The sequence below is a fragment of the Venturia canescens genome, chromosome 5 (genome assembly GCF_019457755.1).
Source record: "Venturia canescens isolate UGA chromosome 5, ASM1945775v1, whole genome shotgun sequence".
In the NCBI taxonomy this organism is placed as follows: Eukaryota; Metazoa; Arthropoda; class Insecta; order Hymenoptera; family Ichneumonidae; genus Venturia; species Venturia canescens.
This window is the reverse complement of record NC_057425.1, coordinates 6731742-6750446: the sequence shown is the minus strand read 5'-3', so window position 1 is coordinate 6750446 and position 18705 is coordinate 6731742. Positions and strand designations below refer to the sequence as shown.

Genomic DNA, 18705 nt, shown 5'->3' with positions numbered 1-18705 from the left:
TAAATAACAATGGTAGCGTATTTTTTCATAGGACCTTTTTTATAGAGGACATCATGATAAACAACTTTTATGTATAACTTTTTTCGGTAGGACGCGTTCCAAAAGTGTTAACTCAAAAAAATCAATTTTTTTTCAATAATTTTTTATTGCTAAAATGCAGGATGGGTTTTTACGAAAACTCAGGGCTATATTCCAATGGGTCCAAATAACCTACAAAAAAATTGACTAACCTCTAGGTTTCTTGAATAAAACTATTCCTAAGATGACTGGACTAATGCGGAAATCTGACAACCTTGCTTGCCTGTCACGTACTTTCAGCTCACGATCAGTAGTATTCTATTTTGTATAAATTAATTTATTTGTTATTGTTGATAATTTGTCATATCTCATTTTAATATTTATAATCTCGATTGCTAAATTTAACGTTCATATGTATGAACAACTTATTTTTATAAAAAAGTGTCATTCCCAAAAAGTCTCCAAAATTGAGAGCCAAAATGTCTAGCCATAAATGTTTAAATTGACAATTCTTTATGAAATAAATCGTTGAATATCATGAAAATAAATTCCTGCCAGTGTGCATGCGCATGTAGTCCCCCTCCCCCCTTGCCGTTACGTACCGTCGCCTGGTAGTGTTGTCGCTACATAACGGCGTCATCCCTTTCATGCCGTGGCACGCTCGCAAAATCGTCAATTTTATAGCTTTGAATCGTTACTACGTATGAACGACACGGCTGAGCATCTCGATTTTTTTATATTTTATTCCTAATATCAATATCTATTATGATGCATTTTTTTTATCAAATACTATAGAAAATTGTGACTGCTATGAATTAAAATGTCTCTCAAACTCATGATTTGCCTATACCTTGCATGTTAAATTTCCCAACTTCACCAACGAATATCTCCACTTTGGTACGGGCATGGTCTTCAGAATTTTGCAAGTACATTAAGGAAGATATAAATAATGTGTCATCCAAATTTTAAGAAAATCTATAGAAAATCGATTTACTCGTGAACGTCCTTTAAGGGGGTAAGTAAATAATATTTAAGGGGGTATGCAAATATGAATTTGATTAATTAAAAATAAATATTCCAAGTGAATTCATGTTTAATAGAGAGATTAAACATAAAATCGCTTGCAAGTTTCTGCAAGCCGAAAAATTCTTGCAAGTCCGAAAAGGTAATAAAATCTTCTTTACTTCTGTTTCTTTTGGCAATACGAGCGCTCACGATCGCTGTCATGACTTCATTGATGACGTCATAATTCGTGCTTCCAAATCCGTGTTCTAAACACTCACAAAACGCTTATAGTCCAGTCAAAATACAGGAATGAAGCAATTTTCAAGGGGAAATCTGCAAACTTGATCTAAGACTAATATTTGATGACGCTGAATCGAATGGTGTAAATTGTTTTCAACGGCAACGTTGAAAAAATAAGGGTTAAAAGTTTAAAACCTTTATAACTCGAAAACTATTGAATTGATTGAAAAAAATACTTGTACCATCGTTTTCGCATGACAAAAATACGTAAGAAAGCACCCTGTTAATTCCCGATAATCAAAAAATAGTGAGAAAAATGGTTTTTAAGACAAAATTTGGCATATCGAGCACCACTGGGGACGTAAAAAAGGATGGATATATGTGCATCTCTGTCACATTCATTAGAGTGCGTTGTGCGCACGCGTGGCTCGCACAACGTGTTGAGACTTGAGCCGCGTCATGCGACCACGGCAGGTAGAAAGTAAGAGAGATAGAGAAAGGAATATTTCCATAAATCGGTCCCAAGGGTCCCAAGCCGTCTTTTGGGTTTCTGGCCTATCGTCTAGCAGCCCCTGCGCGACACCCTGACATGTGTATACAGAAATATAGGGATCTGCGCATGGGCAATGTATTCGCATATCGGAGTTGTAACTAGTTCAAATCATGAAATTATTTCGTATATATCTGTAATAATTTTCATTTCGTTATAACTCTATATTGATAGTAAATAAAGTATAATGATTTAAAATATTCATTTAATCATTTGAACGTCTTTTTTCAACACTTCAGAAAATAATGCTGAGTATGAATATCTGTGCGTTCACGAGCCGTCGAATTGTTCGCGTGCGGACGTTCAGTTTTGAGTGCTATAGAAAACCAAAACAAACGCACACATACTCGCACAGACGCTACGTACTTGTGTTGGCAGGGTCTCAGTACGTAACCGGGCAATTGGACCCCGTATTGTTCGGATATATCTATATACATATATATATATATACGAGAACAATGCGGGGTCCAAATGACCGGTGACGTACTGACACCCTGCCTTTGTGTTTCTGCGAGCCTACCGTATTTTGACGCATGCGTCGGACGATAGAGAGGACCTCTATAAGTGCGAACCACGGTGCGAACGGCAAAGCCACGCAGTGCGTTTCTTTCTAAAAGCGGTTCTCAATGCGTATTTTGTCAATATTCAATTGCATTTTTTCCATACTTAAACAATGTTTAAAAAAACAATTTTTTTCTACAAAGTTCAATTGAACCTTCCTGAAGCGTGTGGAATCGAAAGAACCCGAGTTTTCTACAAATTTAATATGTTTTGAAGTCTTCGAAGTTTCGAGGTTTTCACCCTGAGCTCACCGTTGGTTTTTACTTTTTTTTTTTTTTTTTAATTATCGGAAATTAATAGAGTGCTTTTTGTTGTCTGAAAACGATAGTATAAGTATTTTTTCAATCAATTTAGTAGTTTTCGAGTTATAAGCGTTTTAAACTTTTAACCCTTAATTTTTCAATGTTATGCCGGAGCTTGATCTCAAAATAATTCACACCTTTCGATTCAGCGTCATTAAATTAGTCTTAGATCAAGTTGAAGATTTCCCCTTGAAAGTTGCTCTATTCCTGCATTTTGACTGGACTATTATTTTATTGAGGGTAGTGCACGATGCGTTTCTTTTGGACGTAGCGTAAAAGCGCTTAAGATGATGGATCAGTCGGTAATCACACCTCGAATTTTTGAAATTGAAACTCTTTGACATCGTTCGTCCGATTAAAATAATAAAAATGTCATCGTACGCAGCACGATCGCAAAAATCCGATGACATTTTTATTTTTTCGATCAGACGAACGATGTGGAAAAAATTCCTTTTCAAAATTTACAGCTATCTCTCTCGCACTCACGGTTGTGATTACCGACTGATTCATCATCTTAAAAGAAATGCTTGAAAACAGCGCTGAAAAGCGTGAAGCTTACCACGCTTACAGCGCGTGAGCGTACCTAGGAAGTTTTGGAATTGGCCGCGTAGTGGCACGGTAGACGCTGCGCACGGTCCCTCCGAGAGAAGGAAATTCGTACGAAGTTTTCGATTGGACGAGGTGAGAATGACGAATCAACTGCAGCCAATGACACGCGATTGGCAACAGAGGAAGAAAGAGAGAGAGAGAGAAGGATGGATGAATACGAGAGAGTGAATTCAGTGCGGGAGCATATAGTCATCAGTGAATCAGTGGATGTCAGTTAGTCAGTTGCGAGCGACTTGCGGGTGACGAACTCCTCTCTGTGGTTGAAAAAAAGTAAAAATAAGAAGATAAAGGGACTGTACTTCTCTCGGTTTTATGCGATGTATTGAAATACGCTGTTTTTTGTTTCCTTCTGGAAAAATATCAGTAGAAACCGGAATATAAACTAACTGAAAATTTGGCGGATTTTTTGGAGATTGAATCTTGAATTTTCCAGACTAAGAGAAAAATCAAAGGGGTAAATATTATTTCATTTTATAATTTTTTTATTCTACCTGTAAGGAACTATATAAGTCTCCCTGCCCGCTTCCCCAACCTTTTACCCCTCGTTCTTCGCTTCCTATTCCTCGCAATTGTCTCGCGCGCACCCACGGTGTCTACCTACTAAGTATATGAGCGAGAGAAAAAGAGGGAAAGAGTTTTTTGTCGGTATAACGAATCATTTATTCGTCACAAGATACGATACTCAATAGACACACACACGCAACACACATACACACACAAACACAGATTTCTGTACACGCTGTGGAAATACGTAGAAGATTATATCGACGTACCTATATCGGTGCATTTTTTGTATACAAGGAAATCGTCTTCACAAAATCATGTGTTGAGAGAATATACAAAGTCAGTAAATCGAAATCTCCGAGCATTGAGTGCCAACGAACTATAAAGAGAAAATATTTTTTTTCTGATATATACGCTTTCATGGTAAGACCATTTGTTTCTCCAAGTTTAAAAGTGTTATTGTTGCATAACCCTCAATCATCGGAGTGCAATTAGGTTATAGGAAAATTATGTTTCGTGCTCGTCGAACCATTTAATTCATGTGAAATTAACGTTCGATCTCATTCCTCCCTCCTCCCTCTCGTCGTTCCAAACTTCCCCCCACCCTCACTCATCGCTCTCCTCGTCCACGTCCTCGTCGCCTTCTATCATTATATTCCACATTGTTCATGCTACTTTTCTCTTTCTAACTCTTTGTTCTACTACTAAAGAAATTCATGCGATCCTTAATTTCGGTAGTTCTATACACTTCCGGTCTTAGCGGTTCGAAATAAAATAGGAACTGAAGTGAATTTCGCCGATCGGGTATAAACAATACAGTGTCATCGTTTACGCAGTATTGTCGTGGTTGTGCTTCGGTACTTGTTATTTCGCCCCCTCTGTAACCCCTTTTATTGCATTTTTTATCTTTTTTATTCATCACGACTGATAATATTTTAGGTTATGAATGAAAATTGTTTTTATCAACCCAACGGTTGTTTAATATCTAATCTTCATTGTCGGAAGTATAATTAAAAATAACTTTCAAACGAGGAATTAATAATCGACGACGACTTCTGAATTTTTTTACGATAACAAATTGTTATTTTAATTGGTGGATGGTTTTTCTTATTTGCTTCATGCTCAACTGCTAATCTTTAATGCAAAAACTTTCAACAATTTATTATTGACATGAGAGAAAAAATTTGAATGCAGAATGAGCTTATGAGGGCGTTAATTACCGTAGAGTAATATTGTTCGACTCCGTCAACTTGTAGGTGTAACAAAAGATTGCTCCCTCACTGAATCAATATAAACTCCATTGATAAACTCCAGAGAGTATGTAGTTTTCATCTTCATTTATTACGAGCAATTTTCAAACAAAATTCTGCATACAAGTTCCAGAATTATTGTAATTGAAATAAAATGTTAAACCTCTATCAGAAATATATGGAAATGTAACGAGTTACAAAAACGACACGTTTGAAATCCAAGCGATTTTATAGAAATAAGTTCTGGCCAGCATAAAGCCGAATGGCATTGAGACTTTGTTAATCGCCATATACAGGGAAATTTGAATGTTTTGATTTTTCGGAAGAAGAAGCTCTGAGAGTTTTATTTTTGTTCTGTTGGAAACGAATAAACGTTTATTTATTTTGGTGTTGAAGTTTGTAGAACGGGACTGTGCTAACATTTTTATCAGAGATTACATTATTTTGATTGAGTAAAAAATTTTAACCCCTTGTTTCTCGATTGTGACAGGTGTACTCCTCATAAAAAAAATCATGCCTCTGTTCGGAAAGTCACAAAAAAGTCCGGCGGAGGTGGTAAAAGCGTTGAAAGAAGCCGTCAATGCACTGGAGCGCGGAGACAAAAAAGTAGAAAAGGTATACAGAGAAATCCATAAGAAAATGAATGTGAAGCTCTGGCTTTGTTGTAACTGACTTTGTTGTTTTTCAGGCACAAGAAGATGTCAGCAAAAATCTCGTGCACATAAAAAATATGCTTTATGGTACAGCTGAATCAGAGCCGCAAACTGACATTGTAGTTGCCCAGCTTGCCCAGGAGCTTTACAATAGTAATTTATTACTTTTACTCGTACAGAACCTCAGTCGTATCGATTTTGAGGTAAGTTTTCAACAATTTTCAATCTTTATAAGCAATCAGAGAAAATGAAACGAAAATGATAAATATACGAATATTTGGATATTTTTTGCCACAACAGGGTAAGAAAGATGTTGCTCAAGTTTTCAACAATATTTTACGAAGGCAAATTGGCACAAGATCACCGACAGTTGAGTATATCTGCACGAAACCAGAAATACTATTCACACTCATGTCTGGGTAAGGCTTATATTGACAATTCAGATGTTTCTCGTCAATTCGCTATAACCGATTATTTCGAGTTCTTCCAACATATTTTCATCGTATTAAAGATATTTTTGAATTTTCAGCTACGAGCATCAAGATATCGCTCTAAACTGCGGTACAATGCTACGCGAATGTGCCAGATACGAAGCACTCGCTAAGATCATGATTTACTCGGATGATTTTTACAATTTCTTCAGATACGTCGAAGTGTCGACGTTCGACATTGCTTCAGATGCCTTTTCTACGTTTAAGGTATCCGTCATTTCGAGAAAACTGTGTTTTTTGTCAAATTTCATATCTTTCAAATTCTTCGTCGAAACTTATTCACTATTATTGTTTATTACAGGAATTGCTTACAAGGCACAAAATTCTGAGTGCCGAATTTTTAGAAGTCAATTACGATAAGGTATTTTCGCACTATCAGAGGTTACTCAATTCCGAAAATTACGTTACACGACGACAAAGTTTAAAGCTGCTGGGTGAACTTCTCCTCGATAGACACAATTTCACCGCAAGTGTTTTCTTTATTAGCTCATACTTGCTCACTTTTTGTATTTAATCATCGAACGTTCCTAATTAATGGTTATAATCTGCATATTTCCAGGTCATGACCCGGTACATATCGAATCCCGATAATTTGAAACTTATGATGAACATGCTGAAAGAGAAATCACGGAACATTCAATTCGAGGCCTTCCACGTATTCAAGGTACGTGTTTCCTGTCCCCAATTTTCATTGCATTACTTTGATGATGCCACGTACCGAATAATTTTTTTTCGTTATTTCGTACGCGCATATTGCTAAAGACAAATGTTTCTCATTAAAAAATCTGATTTCACCAGAAACTCGAAACTTCGTAATTGACCAAAAATCTGAAATTCAGCTAACATTGAAATTATTATTTTATCTTAAAAGCACATAATTTTATAGAATATTATCTTCCATTTTCACAACATTTTTTATGGTATCGAAGAACTAAAAACTTTGAACATTTTTTCGAGAAAACATTTGCCTGCAGCCAATATTGATAAAGAGAACGAAAAAAATCTAATAATTTCAAAGCTACACTAAAAAAGAGATTCGGTTCAGTTTCTTGAATTCATTAAAGAATTCATAGTGAGAATGACTCTGTGAGATGAACGTAAGATTTCGCTTGAATAATGCAAATTGATTAATGGACTTTATCGTAAAATATAGGTGTTTGTGGCTAATCCAAACAAACCAAAACCAATACTGGACATATTGCTTCGCAATCAAGAAAAATTGATCGAGTTCCTGACGCGCTTCCACACAGACCGATCGGAGGATGAGCAATTTAATGACGAGAAGGCGTACCTCATCAAACAGATCAAAGAGCTCAAGTCTGTGCACGAGAACTAGAACGGAGAACTGTTTCTAGTTTCAGTTAATTTTTTTTCCTTTTCTTTCTTTAAAAAAAAAAAATTTTTTTTTCGTTTAAAGTAATTGTGTAAATACAATTCACATTCGCAATTTATTATTGTAACATACAGAACAGACTTGAGACAACATTATAATACTCTACAACCAAGAAAACTAATAATAATGTGGATGAAAAGAAATGGCGAAAAGAAGAGAAATCGATTGGTTATATAAAAATCGCTCTGTATGGCAGCTCCAAAAAGTAACGTATGTAAAATTCCCTTCGCGTCTCTATTCCCGTGTCTCAGGGTGACTACAAATCATTTCGTTGCGGACTAACCGGATTGGCGCTACAGTTTTAAAATCGTTTTTACAATATTTCGTCGTTTTATTTGTTTGTTAAACTGCTCGTGGTATATTCTTAGATGGCTAACATGAGAATATATAAATAAATTGGCAATTAATATCGCTGAAAGAGGTAAAAACGATTTGAAAAATGGAATAACGATGGTTTAGCTCCTGAGCGTAATCACTACTCGAGATGTTTTTGCTTGTTTCGGTAATTACAGCAACAGCAACAGGCTTGTCAAACGGTTTTAAACCGCAAAAGTAATTTCCGGTATGGCGTGAATGGGCGCATCGCAAATGCCTCGACGCGACCACGCAGGTTGCCTCAATTAAGGCAATTCTGATAATAGAAAAAAAAAAGAGAGATCTTATCCCCTTTGCTATTGTCCAACTTTCGATGCGATTCTTTGACGTGCGCGTAATTTTTTGTAGCTGCTTTACTCGCTCTCGGTTTTTGTTTTTCTACACATTTCACTTTATTCTACACGCTGCAAATGTATTACGTATACTGAGATAAGCAATTTCTGCTTCATTTTCCGCTAAAGAAAAAAAATTATTGTAATCCTCCCACTCTTTTTCCCCAACCCCCCAATATTATATGTATAGAATTGACTGTTGAAACGAAAAAAAAATAATTGTAACGCCAAACAATAATTATTGTTTATTATATTTATTGCAATAAAAGTATTATAAAAAAAGAGGATCTTCATGTTATTATTATTCAAATACTTAACTTTCTTTTCCTTAATTAATAATCTTTTAAGACTCTCGTTGATCAAATTCTGGAATTTTGTCTAGAAATACTAAAAGAAAAAAAAACAAGTTGAAATAACAAGATATTGGATTAAAAGGAAAAACACAGTTTTCGATTCGGAATTGAATTCATCCCAGAGTTCTGGGAAAATGGTTAATAGTCACTTTGGAGTTCTTGGATGAACATTACCATTGATAAGAAAAAAACAAAATTCGCAAACAGTGCGATGCTGTTCTGGCAATGTTTCAAGCCCAGGCTCAAATAGAGCTTGTGTTTACAAAATAAAGTTTATTGACGGAAAAACAAACTAGAATGCGAAAAATTTCGATGTCATTATTTTACACTCATTGTCAGTTTAACATTCTTCTACTAATTTTTACCTATTTCATTTAATTCAGGAATTTTTAACGGTTTGTCTTTAACATTTGATATTTAAAGGAATATTTTTAATCAAGCTTCGCCCAAAGAACTTCTGTTGTCGTATTTGTCGGATTTTATAAAGTTTTGCAAAGCCTAAAAATTTCGAGTTCTTATAGGAGTCTGAAAAGTGCTCATTCCTTTCATTGAGAACTTTATCTGCAATTTATGTCTCCTTATACATTCGTTATGACTACCACCACAGCGTTTAGCTAATTGAATTCGCAAGTTGAAGTGTCTATTTTTAGTCTTTTCATTGGACTCGAAATAGCGTGGTCGACAGAGACCAATGAGCTTGTGGTTGTTTGTGCTATATGCATGCCTCAGATTCGGTTAAGGGTTTAACAGAGGGGCCATAAGTTCTAGACTTTCGTCGTTGAATTTCTCACCAGAAATTGGTTCTTATTATTTGGAAACAATTGCAACCTTGGTGATTAAATATTGTATCCAATGTTTTTCTTTCCCTTTTATTTTAGACAACCTCCATAAACGTATTTTTATACCAGAAATTTTGGCACAGTCAAAGGTAAACTATTGAAGAATAAATGGAGTCACAATGCCAAAGTTCGAGTCGTATTATAATTTTCGCTCTCTTTTGCATTCAAACTACTGTCAAAACTTCAATAATTTTATCCTTTTTAAATAGTTCAACTTATTTCTCTAAAAATTTTTATGTTTTAACGAATAAATTAAAATTGAAAGTATTACGATATTCGTAGGTCTGACTTTGCAGTCTTTATATTTGACCCGAAGCAATACTTTTTTCAAGAGTATAAAAAATGAATCTCAGAGAATCAGACAAGAAATATGATATTTGCCAAAAAATATTTATTCGAAACTTCAAAACCCTGTTTCACCCTCTTAAAGAACAAATTTCAATTTTTATTACTCTTGAAAAAAGTCACATCTTTCTCTCTTAGAAAGTAATGATGATAAACGAGTCATTAATTTCGATTTAGTTTCTCAAGACTAGTTGGCATACTTTTAACAAGTTTTCACAGCCGTTTTCCTCCGCCAACTGTCAGCTGTCTCCTACAGCGTATCTGTCCATAATATTTTAACATTTTAGCTTTAATATGCTGTGAAGCTCCGGTGTCTTTGCGCATAAGGAGCATAGTGACTCTGTGACTTGAGAAGAAAAAGAACTTTCTATAGATTAAATTTTTTTTTAACTTTTTACCACTAGATGATTAATAAGCGTGGATTATTGATTTATTTAGAGTGAGAAATTGGTCAAATTTTCTTTGTACCACTAACCAATGTCCAAAGAAATTTCCCTAAATCCAGCTGTCGAACCCCATCTGTAAAATATAATCATTGAAATAAGTCGTTCGCAAATGGAGAGGCAAGAAAGAAAAATAAATGGATAAGACTAAATAATATTTAAGTGCTTGTCATCTTTTTTTTGTTAATAACTTTTAGCAGTATCAAAATTTTTCTTCTATAGGTACTTGGGAAGAAAATTGAGTGGGAGAATAAATACACAACGATACACAACATTTATTTTGCTCTAGTTTTCTATCAAGTTAACAAAAGCTCAACTGTTATTTCAGCCTGAGTTCAAAGCACTGCTACGTTATATGACGTTGAAGTTTGCAACGTTGGAGTCCAACGAAATGGTGTAAAAAAAAACTCTCCGATAATTCGAGTAATTCTCCAATTTTCTTTCCTCCCGAATTTGCAAATTCGTGGTTTTTCAACCAACACCGATGCTTCGTGAAATAAATCGGTGAATTACAAGTGTTTTTTTTCCTTCATTTCGTTGGACTCCAACGTTGCAAACTTCAGCGTCGTTACGTTATCATTTTGCACAGTTTGCAAACCTCACAATATTTTTTTGTTCATTATTATTACAAGTGACTTTCGAAGATTTTTCTCAACACATACACTTGCATAAAAACCGTAACGTGTTATAATCGAGTAGTATCGTGCCAAACTTTCAGGATTTGTTTATGCATGAAAAAAAATGATTTCCAAGATGAACACAGGTTTCCCAATATTGAAAAATACTGATCTCATTGGGCTCAGCATTATTCAAAAACTTAAGATTTTAAACGTGACAAAAAATGTTGATCCATTCACTTACTTCCCGTATTTTTTCGAAATTGATATCATCAAACTATCATATACCAATTTGAAACTGATGATTTTCACAAGAATGCAAACCAACCATATGCAAAAGCTCACCTATACCGTTTATATACCGTTCGTTTATTCTAATTTCAAGCGTAATTGAATCGTTTTAATTTTTAATAATTCTTTCCCTAACGTGTTCTTCCGACATAAACAAAAATTCAAATAAAGGAAAGTGCTCGCAGAGCCAATTTACTCAACCCTGCCTCCCCCCCCCCCCCCCCGACAAGCTAGACCCCATGCCATGACGTTACAATCACAGTGAAATTAGAGTACGAGGAAAAAAGCATTGACAGAAGTTCCAAGGTAGTTACAATGCCGCCTCCACCCGAATTGAAAGTTGTTTTATTGGGTGACAATTGCGTGGGAAAAACATGCTTAGCACATCGATTTGTGACGGATACTTTTATATCGCCATCAGAATCAGAGACTGTAAGATTTTTTCACCCTTCAAATTCAATCAATTACTTGAATTTTGTTCAACCAAAAAATGGCTGTCCAAAAAAAGATCGAGTGACGTGATGTCAACCAACGATGATAAAAACTGTCCAAATTATTTCAGAATGATTATGAACCAAAGGTAATGAGCTTTATTTCTACTTCCACAGACAATTGGCGCGGTGTCTGTGTCAAAAGAAGTTCGAGTAAGCAACAAAAAAATTAAACTTGGTGTATGGGATACAGCAGGCGATGAGAGGTAATTTAATCCATGGACTGGCACACTGGTGCAAACGCTCACTGCCATATTTGTCTTTTTTTTCATCTCTCTTAACTATTCTAATCAACATTGTTAATAATTATTCTTTGAAAATCTTTTGAGCTTTGAATAAAAGTTACTAATTTGAATAATGAGCTAAAAACTGTCAAAAAATGGTTTGGCAGTAAAGAATTGAAGGCTTATTAAAATATTTTGTCTACTTTCACTGAGTTTTTTTATTTCAGGTACGATGCAATGACAAAATTTTATTATAGAGGAGCAAACGCTTCGGAAAAAAAAAAAAAAAAAAAAACTTCGGAAAAAGTCAAGTATTGGATCAATGAATTGAAGAGTGTAGAAGAAGGCTGTAGCATTTACGTTTGTGCTTTGAAAAAAGACTTATTGAGATTTACTGAGCGCGATATGGTGAGACATCTTGAACATATGGAGAATTATGCCGATGAAGTGCCAGCAAAATTTTATATAACATCTAGTAAAACTGGACAAAATGTTGGTAAGTTGAACCTTCGTAAACATTGAGTCTGATCTAAATTTCTTATAACAGTCAATTTTGAATTTTTACATTTCATGTCTTAGATTATATAAAAAATTTGATATCTCACTTGGCGCTTTATTGGTAACTGTTCATTGTTGCTGTGAACAGCGGAATTATTTCAGGCCATTGCAGAGACGTGTGTTCCAACTGTGAAAAACCCACATACACAGAAATTGAGTGACCAATTTGATACGTTGTCATTGGACAACAAAAATCCGTGTTATGTCTAGGTGCGAAGATGATAATACAGACAAGAAATGAGGCTTCATAGCAATAAGAAATTATGAACAGGTTAGCAAGATCATGTTATTGGCAAATACACACTTCATTTGCAGGTTTTATTTTTTTTTTCATACTTCTAGCCCATTATCAAAACAAACAACAACAAAGAATCACAAGTTTACACGGATTGATTGTTGTAAAGTCGTGCCATATCGCAATAACATGAGATATTCATTGCGAATGACTATATATGAACATATATTTTTCTACTGCAATTTTTTTACATTTTCAGTAAACTGTGATTCACTAAAAAATAATATTTTTTTTGATCCAGTGTGGATAAAGGGGATCGTCAACACGGCTGAACGATCCCCTTTGTCGTCTTAAGGTTCCTGATAATTAAGAAAAACTTTATCCATGTGGTAAACACGAGTACTACAAACAGAATCTTTAATTTTTGCATGGATTCAACTCAATTGAATACAATGAATTCTAAAAAATAAAATGATTCTAAAATATTTTAAATATGTTTTGACATAAAATATACAGTGGAGGAAATTGTTGAAGCTCTTCACAAAAATGTCTGGAAACAATTATTATAAGATGGATCATTGTATTTTTAATCTGATTAAAATAAAGAATTTTCAAGTTGTAGAGAACGCTGTTCAGCTTCTCGAAAAATGTTTGAAAAAATTCGACAAATTGAGTTATTATTTCTTAGCCTTAAACTTAGGATCAAACGATTTTGTTATATCACAACAATTTTTGGTGTTTTCACCAACAGAAATCTTTGGTGCTATCGATAATTTGAGCATCGTTTAATAATGCAAAATTACTTAAAATAATACTAATTTGAAAAAATCACAGTTGTCACTTTAGTTTAACCCTACACCTCGGGTGCGTTCGACTTGAGCGCTTACACGCTTTCAGCGCTCACGTTTATATGCAGTACTATAGGACGTTCGGACGCTGAAAGCGTGTAAGCGCCCAAGTCGAACACACCCCTCATGTGCCTCCTTTTTTCATACCCTCAACCTCATGACCGGGGTTTGAACGCACCCCACTCTTTTTCTGCTTATAAATCCGATGCTACGATGCTAAACTGACTTTATCCTACACCATTTTCTTCGTTTTTTTATAACGAAAAGAATAATGTACGGTAAACTAATTTCAATTGAATTTATATATAAAAAAATCCGTCGATAATCAGTCGATAATGTCGCTTGTTAGGACGGGAGCGTAGTTTGAAGTTTGTGGGTGCGAGAGAGATAGCTGCAAATTTTGAAAAGGAAATTTTTCCACATCGTTCGTCTGATCGAAAAAATAAAAATGTCATCGGATTTTTGCGATCGTGCTGCGTACGATGACATTTTTATTATTTTAATCGGACGAACGATGTCAAAGAGTTTCAATTTCAAAAATTCGAGGTGTGATTACCGACTGATCCATCATCTTAATCTCATAGTAGCTCGTGAGCATCGCTCAGAATATTCAATGAAACGTAAATAAAATTTTGATTGGCAATAATTCGCAGATCATCATTTTAAATAAATAAGTTCAAAATTTTATTCATCATTCCAAGTTTAGCCTCCTTAAAAATTCATGTTTTTCGATTTTATAAAAAGCGTAATGCTGCACGAGTCGATCGATAACACTGAATTCACATCAATTAATAAAAACCTAACTAAACTATCAAGGGACTAATCAGACTCGTCTCTGACCAGATGACTGAAAAGTATAACAGATGAAATTCGAATAAATACATTTTTATACACAATATTCCCAGGAAACATGGACAAGACTGAAGAAGAAATCCGATTTAGATTTCCCGAAACGTGAGTTCCCTAAAAACTGTGCGAAATGTCGATATAAAAATGATAATCTTTTCTCATATCATGTGCTGATTACTTTTAATTAAATTCTTTTTCTTGTTCCGAGCACACGTATCACACGTATTCTTCTTCTTCTTCTTCTTCTTCTTCTTCTTCTTCTTCTTCTTCTTCTTCTCCTTTTTGGCTATGGCTATATCTCTCATAAAGAGCATGTGCCACATTTTCATACGTATTATCAGGCAATATGTAAGAAACTGAAGTTTCCTGTCGTGTGATATCGCTGTCTGCACTACCACCGCACCGACATGAAATTATACCGAAAAAAAAAGGTAAAGCAGGTAAAACAATGACAAGTCAATCCATCGGTCTCTCACGCGTGCATGTACTAAATTCTCCATGCGAGGATATATAAATATTAATCCAACAAAAATAAAGGTATAATCATATTGTATATCTCATCTTGCCTGTGTCGTACTTGAAGTTCCCACATCTACTACACTGGTGGCGTCACCTGATGAAACTTTTATCAACCAAGGGTACTTTCAAAAAAAGTCTTTCCAAAAACACATGAAATTGCCGCCATCAGACGTTTGAATACTACTCCACGAACGTAGAAAGAGAATGGTTTGGCACGCGTGAGAAGTGCGAGTTTTAAAGAATCGGCCGGAGAGTGTTGCTGTTGCGCTTTTATGTTACGACAATTTTTGGGGAAAAATTTCGAGTATTTTTTCAAAAATATTAACATTCCATTATTTATAGTTACAAAAGTTTTTCAATCATATAACACAAGTATTTATTCGTCGTTATTAAAGCCTGCGTATCTGAGTATTATGCCGCCAAAACGAAGTCGTCCAGCGAAGGTTAGAAGTTGACGAAATTTTCGTTTAAAAATTACTCTTTCCAATTACATACAGAATTATAGTTTATAAAACTAAAATTTCTTTTATTTTCGTGCAAAAAACCTTTGGTTTATTTCACAAAGGCCGTTCTGACCAAAGCTCCGAAAGAATCGTCAGAATGCCCGACTCCAACATCAGCGAAAAAGACAAAAAGGGCCGACGAAAACGACGAAGAACCTACTTCGAAAAAACCTAAACTTGATACTCCAAAAACAATGATGAACAAAGTTGATTCGGACTTGAGCACCATGGATTTTGGTTGCGAAAAATTGAACGCCAATGGTGACAAGTACAATTTAAAAATAAGTACTTGGAACGTTTCTGGAATTAGAGCTGTCATAAAAGTGATTAGAGAATAATTAATTTATTTATTTTGGAGCTCTCAACGTTTTTCTTAAAATATCAATTACCCATGATTTTTTTTTCAGAAAAATGGTATGGATTATATTATAAAAGAAGATGCAGATATTGTTGCATTGCAAGAAACAAAATGTGAAAGCAACAAACTCCCCAACGAAGTAAAATTACCAGGATACGAGCGTTACTTCTTGGAAAGTACAAACTATTTTTTTTCCTTTTAATTTTAGAAATTAATCAAATGATATGGAAATTTTATTCACATTGAAATTTGGTTTATTTCATGTGAAAACCTTAATACCGTTTGAAATAGCTAAATTTATACAAATGCAATCATGCAGTTTTCCTTAATACCACTGATTCGAATGTGGATCAATTATTAAAATTATTGTCACTTATAAAATTGGAATTCTTTGTTGAGCCATAATCATTTCTAAATTCAATTTTTTCATTACTATTTTTTATTAAATAGGCAAAAAAGCAGGTTATTGCGGAGTGGCTTTGTATTCAAAGGTGAAACCAATTGAAGTGAAATATGGGCTCCCGAACTCGGGATGCAATGACGAAGGTAGATGCATAATGGCAGAGTTTGAGAAATTCTACTTGGTCAATGTTTGTGAGTATAAAAAAAGTTTGGCACAATATTGATATGACTTTGGTCATCAGAAATTCATTCTAATAATAGATACTAATCCATCAATAATAAATTAGTGATAAAATAAAGTAATGGGAAAATAAATGTTGTTTCTCTATTGTCTTTCTTTGTCAATCATTTCAGCTGATTTAAGTTTATAAACTTCATGATTGGATCAAAATTTAAGAAAAATGAGCCATCTTCAAAACTCATTCTTTATAGATGAAACAATGTTTTTGGTGTTAACCAGATCCTCATTTTATGGATATATATTTTTAAATTTCAGATGTACCAAATGCTGGAAACAAATTGGTTACAATGCCCAAAAAACTAAAATGGAATGAAGCATTCAAAGCGTTCATTTTAAAATTGGACAAAGAAAAACCAGTTATTATTTGTGGTGATTTAAACGTAGCTCATCAAGAGATAGGTCTTTATCTAGAAGAATCTAGAATAGCCCTGGAGTTGCACATTTTTTAAAATTCTCATTCGACTCCTTTTAAATTACTGCAGATCTGAAAAATCCAAAAACCAACACGAAGAACGCTGGTTTCACACCAGAAGAGCGAGAAGGAATGACAGATCTTCTAGCAGCAGGTTTTGTCGACACTTTCAGAGACTTGTATCCAGAAAAAACTGGAGCTTACACGTTCTGGTCATACTTTGCAAATGCAAGAGCAAAGAATATTGGATGGTAAAGAGATTTTTTTTCATGTTAATTATTTTATTTGCCCTGATTTTCATTACTTTTTCACCTACAGGCGACTCGACTACTACTTGGTGTCTGAAAGAATCAAGAAAAACGTTTGTGACCAAATCATAAGAGATCAAGTTTATGGTAGCGATCACTGTCCCGTGGTTTTGTACATAAATTTGTAAATATCAAAAAATTATCCATTCCGCATTAGTGCCAATCCTCAAACAGTATTTATTGCGTTATTTTTTTCAACAAAACTCTCAAAAATAAAGTATTGATGAAGTAATTTTTCAAAAATTCCCAGGAATACAAGTTAATTTAAGGATTTTGAGTGAATTTATTTTAGTAACTTGTACGAGTGTTTTGGTAATTCTTCGATAATAAATCGCATTTTTCTTAATTTGAACGTTGTACTGAAAATTCACAACTCTCTCTAATCAATTATTCTTTAAAATAATCTTTTGAGTTAAGTTTTCATTTTCTCTCTTCATCTGGGTATGGAATTAGATTCGTCAGCTCATGCAATTGTCAATTCTTCTTGATTTTGATACTAAAACAGTAATTCATTTTTTCTCATTCACAAACAGTATTTTCAATTTGTATATCGAATCTACTTCATCCTACAATCTTTGTTGATGTCATTTTACCAAAAATCTACTCATTTATTTATTGGCTTAAATTTATAGTCTAATAAGTCCAAACGTAATTGCTATTTCTTTGGAAAATGTGAGATTTGCTGTAAGGAATAAATAGAAACCAAAAAATCTCTGTAATATTTAATAATAGTTATATTTACATTGTATATCTATTGGAATATAATTCATAATTATTCTTAAATAATGCAAATATTTAGTCTTCCCCTGCAGGAATGGCATCTTCTAACCTTTTGATAAATTTGACACGTAACTCTGTGACGCTGTCATTTTTGAGCTGGTCTTGAACAAACCAGGAAGAAATTTCCATTTGTACCATTTCACAAGCGCCTCTTAAAACGCCTGTCAACACATTGCAGTATTTAAGATTCAAACAATGATCCGGCAATTCTACAAACTCTGTAAGCGGATTAGCCTCGAAGCAGAGAGAAAATTCATCTCCTGCTGCACTCCAATTTGTTATTGTCGGTGTTATACCCAAATATATTTTAAAACCAGTTTGTATTTTTTCAGCGGTGTCTCTAAAGTCATAACAACGTCCTGAGCCTGTTCTGGCTAGAAAGTCTTCAATGAGACGTACGCCCATGTTATAACCCATCCTTTCCAATTGTTTGTTAACATCGTCGACGTTTTCGTAGTCTTTCAACAATTGGGCTACCAAAGCACCGTAGGTCAGAGTGAACAATTCGGAATTCTGAAATTTCCAAATGAACATGCATTTTCTTGTTTCATAAAGCATCGGAAACTGGAGGAAAATAGTTTTTCGTTTGATTTCAATCAGCTTTGATTAAAACCGACTTACCACTTTTTTTGCATCGAGTCTCGTTCCGGGTCTCGACATATTTTTGTCGATAAATAAATTTTACTCGTTATACCGCCTCTTAGAAAGCTTATAAATATGACAAATCTCCACGATCTCCACTATCGTCGATCGAGAATCAAACAAATTTCAGAACGCTCACGTCGCCCTTATTCATTAGTTTTTTT

At 34.4% G+C, this 18705-nt stretch overlaps 4 protein-coding genes and 1 long non-coding RNA gene across 13 annotated transcripts; 3 read left to right on the top strand and 2 right to left on the bottom strand.

The window, feature by feature from the left end:
* Positions 1 to 3469: 3469 nt before the first annotated feature.
* On the top strand, positions 3470 to 8568 carry Mo25 (calcium binding protein Mo25). 2 transcript variants are annotated; one of them, XM_043418511.1, is made up of 8 exons: positions 3470 to 3739; positions 5530 to 5654; positions 5728 to 5895; positions 5993 to 6111; positions 6222 to 6390; positions 6485 to 6649; positions 6743 to 6847; positions 7337 to 8568. In XM_043418511.1, exons 2-8 carry the CDS (start codon positions 5553 to 5555, stop codon positions 7517 to 7519), a joined length of 1011 nt encoding a protein of 336 aa, XP_043274446.1. In that variant the 5' UTR covers positions 3470 to 3739; positions 5530 to 5552; the 3' UTR covers positions 7520 to 8568. The 2 variants fall into 2 exon arrangements, with proteins under 2 accessions (XP_043274446.1, XP_043274447.1); XM_043418512.1 differs by lacking the exon at positions 3470 to 3739 and adding an exon at positions 4062 to 4212.
* Positions 7545 to 12611, bottom strand: LOC122410418 (uncharacterized). Of its 5 annotated transcripts, none has more exons than XR_006260935.1 (2): positions 12492 to 12611; positions 7545 to 10339 (listed from the first exon to the last, which is right to left on the bottom strand). It is a non-coding gene; the product is annotated as an uncharacterized lncRNA (long non-coding RNA). The 5 variants fall into 5 exon arrangements; XR_006260939.1 differs by lacking the exon at positions 12492 to 12611 and adding an exon at positions 11640 to 12149; XR_006260936.1 differs by lacking the exon at positions 12492 to 12611 and adding an exon at positions 11125 to 11397.
* Positions 11400 to 13348, top strand: LOC122410412 (ras-related protein Rab-24-like). Of its 3 annotated transcripts, none has more exons than XM_043418523.1 (4): positions 11400 to 11603; positions 11780 to 11868; positions 12114 to 12382; positions 12547 to 13348. In XM_043418523.1, exons 1-4 carry the CDS (start codon positions 11487 to 11489, stop codon positions 12603 to 12605), a joined length of 534 nt encoding a protein of 177 aa, XP_043274458.1. In that variant the 5' UTR covers positions 11400 to 11486; the 3' UTR covers positions 12606 to 13348. The 3 variants fall into 3 exon arrangements, with proteins under 3 accessions (XP_043274458.1, XP_043274457.1, XP_043274456.1); XM_043418522.1 differs by having other exon boundaries at positions 11401 to 11603; positions 12536 to 13348; XM_043418521.1 differs by having other exon boundaries at positions 11408 to 11603; positions 12533 to 13348.
* Positions 13349 to 15069: 1721 nt separating this feature from the next.
* LOC122410408 (Recombination repair protein 1) lies at positions 15070 to 17465 on the top strand. 2 transcript variants are annotated; one of them, XM_043418510.1, is made up of 8 exons: positions 15122 to 15199; positions 15291 to 15338; positions 15461 to 15721; positions 15806 to 15932; positions 16207 to 16350; positions 16655 to 16798; positions 16882 to 17062; positions 17130 to 17465. In XM_043418510.1, the coding sequence occupies exons 2-8, from the start codon at positions 15309 to 15311 to the stop codon at positions 17245 to 17247; spliced, it is 1005 nt and encodes a 334-aa protein (XP_043274445.1). In that variant the 5' UTR covers positions 15122 to 15199; positions 15291 to 15308; the 3' UTR covers positions 17248 to 17465. The 2 variants fall into 2 exon arrangements, with proteins under 2 accessions (XP_043274443.1, XP_043274445.1); XM_043418508.1 differs by having other exon boundaries at positions 15070 to 15338.
* Positions 17466 to 17826: 361 nt separating this feature from the next.
* Positions 17827 to 18681, bottom strand: Bet3 (blocked early in transport 3). Its single transcript, XM_043418525.1, has 2 exons — positions 18521 to 18681; positions 17827 to 18412 (listed from the first exon to the last, which is right to left on the bottom strand). Exons 1-2 carry the CDS (start codon positions 18557 to 18559, stop codon positions 17915 to 17917), a joined length of 537 nt encoding a protein of 178 aa, XP_043274460.1. The 5' UTR covers positions 18560 to 18681; the 3' UTR covers positions 17827 to 17914.
* Positions 18682 to 18705: the final 24 nt, after the last annotated feature.